General features: G+C 42.0%; 1 protein-coding gene across 2 annotated transcripts in view; it reads right to left on the minus strand.

The window, feature by feature from the left end:
• The window catches only part of braf (B-Raf proto-oncogene, serine/threonine kinase), a 41015-nt gene that overhangs the window by 24634 nt on the left and 9915 nt on the right, over nt 1-6466 (minus strand). For both annotated transcript variants that reach the window (XM_020608210.1, XM_020608211.1), the window contains exons 2-3: nt 5743-5844; nt 4800-5087 (exon numbers count right to left, since the gene is read on the minus strand). In XM_020608210.1, the coding sequence (XP_020463866.1) occupies nt 4800-5087; nt 5743-5844 (390 nt within the window). The remainder of the gene's footprint in view (nt 1-4799; nt 5088-5742; nt 5845-6466) is intronic.

Consider the following 6466-nt stretch of genomic DNA (forward strand, 5'->3'; position numbering starts at 1 on the left):
TCTCTGGCTGGCCACACCATGCAGCAGCCATGACTCAGGGCATAGAGCCCCGCCTCAGTGCACAGGTAACGGCTTCCTACTCCACGGTGAGCTTCAGGGCTTCACCCAAGGTTCTGGGGTGGGCCAGCTGCATGTGCAGTCTAAGCTCAGGGATGAAGACCTAGACAAACTGATCTCTCACCAACTCACTCTGGATGGTATGTGGAATGGAGATGTAGGCATGCCAGCCCAGGTTCTTGATGTTGTTGGCCAAAACGCAAAGAGATTCTCCTGGCACCGGCCAGGTGCGGTGTTTAAACTCACTGTGCAGGGCATATTGCAGGTCCAGTTCACCAAAGTGTCTCTGGAGCACACTCACCAGGGCTCCGTAATCACTCCACTTGTCCGGGCTCAACAACAGGAGGCACGACTGGGAATTCTCTGTCAACGACAAAGAACCGTCGCTTCCTCCAACCAGTGGACAGCAGCAGCCAACAGTTCGAACTAAGGAAGGTATGACTCCCAGATGCCCTTGCCACACGGCCTTCTGGTCAGGTTGTCATCGAGGTGGGGATTGGGCCTTCTACCTCAGGCACAAACTGACTGGATTAGCTGTCTGGCTAGCTGGTGCTGGCTCTGGGTTTGCACAAAGCCAGGGAGGTGATGACTGGGTGCGGTTCCTCTGGCTTGCCTGGCAGGGAATACTGGCTCCATCAGCGGTCTCATTTTGGTTGGCTCCCACCAAGAGCAGGCTGGTAGGCAGCTGCGAGGCCTTCTGCTTCAGGTCGCGCTTCATCTCGCTTCTTTCGGCTACCTCAGCTCTTCCCCGTCCCACTTCTTACACCAGTGCAATAGAGGCCAGCTAGAAGAAGGAGCTGGAGAGCAGTCTGCCTTTTCTGCACTCTGTGGGAGCTGCTATTTTATTAACACAGCTGGGGAACAGCATAGCACACAAAACTCAACCGAACCACATAAAACCTGGGAACACTTAACTTATAAGTCTAAGGTTCTTCTGAGGCTCAAATGATGCTTCAGCTGCCCCACTACGCTAATTCAAGTCCATTTTATCAGAGACTATTTAAGACCAGCTTCCTTTTTAGTTTCCCAGAAAGCAGTTCCTCACCAAGCTCCAGCGGAGGGATACAGTCTAGAAGTCTGATGTATGTTTTCTAAGCAGAACCAGATTTGTACTCAATTGCTGCAGAGTAGGGATGGGCAATACCAACATTTTTCCTTTCGAAACGATACCATTAGTTTATGGTACTTTTCCATTGATACCAATACCGATACTTTTTGCCCCTTAAAGGAAAATGACTTCCATTACTTCAGTTTATAATATTCTAGAAACAAAACTGTTTGTCAATATTTTCTGATACACACAGTACAAGCATATGAACCTTTACGTTTGTCAACTAAATGAAAGAGTGGTGAACATGGCTTCGTCCAAGATTTAAGTAGCTCAGTTGCATATTTGGGGTAGTTTAACAAAGTTGGTTCAATTTTTAAATCACTTATAACACATTAACTGTCACCTGTACCTGTATATTCTTTTCCTTTCATAAAATTCTCCTGCAATTTCTTCTGATGTACAACAGGTGGTGCAGTGGACTTTGAGGCTTGCTGGTATGTCTTCATAGCAATGTTCAGCCTCTTTAAAAGTGTCAGGGTGTGTTGTTTTTAAATGCTTAAAGAGGTTGCTAGTGTTGCTGCTATGTGGCACCACTTTATTGCAGATGGAGCACATGGTGCTCCTTTGGTCGTGGGTGAAAAATAGCACCACACTACGCTTCTTTTTCTCTCTTGGCCATCCATGCTGCCGCACCGCTGTGCTGCCAGCTGAGCTCACTTTGAGCAGCAAAGTAAGGATTGAGGCAGTGCTTGACTGAGGCTGCACAGTAAACCTTTGGCTCTGACATCTGATAGGCTGCTGCCATAATCATGTGACATGGAAGCCCATCTAAAATATGCCCAGGCTGGTTTTCACACATAAATTTAATACCTAAAACTGTCAGAAGTGAAAACACATTGCACGTTTTGTATTAGCACAGTGGTATCAGTACAAGCATATGAACAGTGGCATTAGCACAGTGGCGATATTTAAAAAAGTATTGACTCCAAAATATCGACAGGCGGTATCGATACCAGAGTATTGATATGCCCATCCCTAAAACAGAGAGAATTATAATAATGCCAGACATCGAATTTGTGGAGGTATTTACAATGTATAAAAAACCATATATGTGTGAAGGACACCGTTATACTGTAGCCTAGGTGAAATCAATGTGGCCTTTTAGGAACATTATCTTACACATACTGTAACTTTAGTTTGGTTGGTTGATATATAACAATATTTGCATTTTCCCCCCTCATCAGCTGTTGATACTTGCAGCTGGTCATAGCACAGCCATGCTCTTCAGAGTTACTCTCACAGCAGCTCACCTACTGTGGAAATGGGCCCCACATACACGTAGCTCAGCGTTGCAAAGGGTGGATTTGTCTATTTGCCACAACCAGGTCCTTTCAGGAAATCTTGAAGAAAATCTGTGATGCGCTTTTGCCCAGCACTTGATTCTTTCAGAACAGACCGGATAAACGCTGACACAAACCATCTTCTACTTCATACAAGGCACAGATGAGGCAAGAATAAACAGGAGAAAAAGCTGGAGCAACTCTGAGAAGTCACTCACAACACACACACACACACACACACACACACAAACACACACACAAATAGAATCCAAACACACATTCAGAGCAGCTTTTACTGTTGTCCCAAAACCACAAACTGCAAAAATACTCCAGCTATCACATCTGCAAAGTACAAACTCTCTTTCAAGTTAACTCCAAGCACAACATTAGTAGTAATCTGTAGTATAACAACAAACCTATACGTGACTACTCCAACGCAACCCTCCACCACAACTCAGAAACTGCTATCCTGGGAAACAAAACAGGGAAAATAATATAAATTAAATAAAGAACCTTTGAAAAACACCAGCTCAGATTAGCTTAGTGGTACACATTTCTCTCACAACTGTCAACTTTCATTTAGGATGGTCCAAACCTGCTCAGTGTATGAAGTGTCAGAAGCATAAAGTATGGTAGACCTGTCTGCTCTTCTGCGCTCTCTGCTTTGCATGTCAGTCAAGAACCAAGAAGAATTTACCATAAGAAGAACAAGATAACTAGATGTCTTCTTTGAGCTAAACCGATAAACTGTCCATTACTAACTTATCACAGCTAAGTGTCACCACAGACATGTCAAAGATGAGGCTATTCAGAAACTGGTTCTACAATGGAAAGTCTTTCAGTGTAAAATGCACCACTCTACATACTGTATGCTTGTCAATAAAAAAATGTTTCTTCTTTGTGTATGAGAAAGATGAAGATTATTATCAGCCAACCAATGTACGTTTATCTGATTCTGAAACTTAAAAGAATCTACAATTATAAGATGCTGGTCTCATCCAGCTGGTAAAACCAAGCTAAAGGATTTAATATGCTACAATTTCAATAAATTCCTTCCAACATAAGTGATGTCATTGCAACCTGAGGCAACCCTGCCGAAGATCCAATAAAACTTTAAAACATCTATATATGTCTTAAAGGCCTATGGAATAATTGAAATTACAAATTTTCAAAATGCATAATTTTGGTTTCATATAATCTTTGAAAATCAAAATCTCGATTAAAATTATCTACACTACATATTAGGGTGTAAAGGCATTCATATTTATACTGAACCTTTACAGTACAGGACTTTAAGTTTGGTGCAGCTGTGTATTTAATGCAATCTTAATAGTAACAATAGGCTTGTTTTGCATCTGGAGCATTTTTTCAACTCTGCATTCCCACACGAACATATTAAGTGGTGGACCAGAGCGCGATAAACACTGACAACACGCTTAGCTTAGCCAAGCCTCTGGCTAGTGAAAGTCACAGCCAATGTAAATGAGATGCCAGAGGTAGGAGGACCTCCCTTATCATTAGGTCTCCTCTTTGGGAGCACTTTGGCTTCTCAGAGAAATACAACTACAGACAAAAACAGGTGGATAACATGGGGGTGGATAAGACAAAGGCAGTGTGCACGCACACTGCTTTCTTCATACTTGTTGTTTATTGTGCTCCAGTTCACCATTTAATATGTTTTTCAGTGGTGACCAGTTAGCAACATGTCAAACTTGCTAACTTCTCTGAAATGGCACCACATGAATGTGAATAGCTCTGCTTCAAGGAAAGAGTTAGTGTGCTACAAACGCTGCTTCCTTCATCATTTAAACTGCTTTTACCTGGCTAATGGAGCATATTAGTAGTAGTTTGCAGCAGTATTCCATTTTTTTATTCTACTTCATTTTTCTACATATATTTTATGTTTCATTTAAAAAATACAGTTGATGTTTACATAAATTCATATTAAATGGAAAGCAGTTTTATGACTTGTATTTTTTGTCATTTGGTAAAACGGTAAATGGTCTTAAACTTGTATAGCGCTTTTCATGCTTTAGAGCACACTCGAAGCGCTTTCACACTGCTTGGCCATTCACCCATTTGCACTCCCAAACACATTCACACACTGATGTCATCACCGGAAGCAACTAGGGGTTCAGCGTCTTGCTCAAGGACACTTCAACACATTGACTGGACAAGCGGGGAATCGAACCGCTAATTCTCCAGTTAGGAGACAACCCGCTCTACCTCCTGAGCCACAGCCGCCCTATACTGAAAATGAACTGAACTGTAACTTTAAAACTGACGTATATGTTGAACCACGATTTTTGTGTACTGTTACACTCTTACTACAAATGTATCATTAGACATACCACTGTTCTCTGTTTGTTTGGCAGGAAGACCCTAACAATGGGCTTCTGGGGGGAACGAGGGTTGGTTCGGCTGGTATCCGTCGGGGTCTGCAGAACAGTCAGAGTGTTGGGGGCTGAGGGAAAGGCCTGAGCCCCACCTCCAACACCACAACCTCCCATCTTGACCTCCAGGAGGGCTGGCACAGGAGAAGGAGAGCAGGAGAAGTCTGTACCATTCCCCATGGCCTCCAGCAACTGCTGCTCCCTCTGCTGCAGGGCATCCAGTTTACTGGTGTACTCCTCATAGGCCTGAGAGGGAACATACACAAACACTACTCAACAAACTCAATACCTCGAGATCACAACATTTCTATTCTGCAAAGTTATATTCAGTGGTGGAAAAGTAACTAAGCACATTTATTCAAGTACTCTACTTAAGTGCAATTTTGAGGCATCTGTACCTGAGTATTTTCATCTTCTGTTACTTCATATTTTGGCTTCACTATATTTTAAAGGCAAATAGTGTACTTTTTACTCCACTGCATTTATTTTATAACTTCAGCAACTAGTTACCTTTCATAACCATATTAATACAAAAATGCAGTAAAAAATATCAGACCTCACTGATCTATGGTGGAAAATTCACAGTCTACCCTGGAGTAATTCAAATGAATGCATAAAAATTAGTTAAAACTAGCTCCCCCTTTACTGGCAGCAACATTAAGTGTGATGTACACAATAATGCATCAGTAATTTTAATACATAATGAGTACTTTACTTTTAGTCCTTTAATTATGTTTTGATGCTAATACTTTTGTACTTTTACTTAAGCAACATTTTGAATGCAGGAGTTTGTAATGGAATATTTGTACACAGTTTTATTGCTACTTTTACTTAAGTAAATGATCTGAGTAGTTCTTCCACCACTGGTTACATTTAGTTTGGTTTTCCAAACCAGTCTTACCTCTAGATATATGGAGGGAGGATTGTGTTCTCCTCCAAACTTGTCCAGAAGAGCCTCTAAGTGCTCTTGTGTTAATTTTATCATCTGTTTGATATTCCAGATCTGTAGGGACACACAACAAACAGTGTTAATGAGTTAGTATTTTTCTGTTGGCCTACAGAATTAATCTTCCCAACTTGGCTTCCCCAGATGGTGTATCTGGGTGCTGTTAATGTCCAAAAAAATTCTCTGAGTTTATACATCTGCCAGGATCTTGACTTGCTGACGTACAGAGGTGATTAGAAGAAAAAAAAAAAAAAAACAGGGAGAGGGACACTAAGCCCCCAGGATTGACCCTGGCATGTGAAATTGTTTTGGCATGTTAGCAGTGTCCAGGTTGACCATGTGACACACATTAACCCATTAAGAATTTTGCCCCATACACAATCATTGGGAATGGAGCAGCTGTCAAACAGTGAATATATTTTGCTGGGCATCGCAAAGCTCATGAAATTACTGTTTGTTATCAATGTGATCAATTTTGTCCAATCATAAAGTCTAGAAAAGCTTGTTTTATCCCATTCATCCTCCTCCTTGAACCGCCACCTTAATGTGGTGGAGGGGGTTTGAGTACCCGAGTGATCCTAGGAGCTATGTTGTCGGGAGCTATATGCCTCTGGTAGGGTCTCCCAAGGCAAACAGGTCCTGGGTGACGGGTCAGACTAAGAGTGGTTCAAAGGCCCTT

This window comes from Monopterus albus, unplaced genomic scaffold (assembly GCF_001952655.1).
Source record: "Monopterus albus unplaced genomic scaffold, M_albus_1.0 scaffold92.1, whole genome shotgun sequence".
Taxonomy (NCBI): Eukaryota; Metazoa; Chordata; class Actinopteri; order Synbranchiformes; family Synbranchidae; genus Monopterus; species Monopterus albus.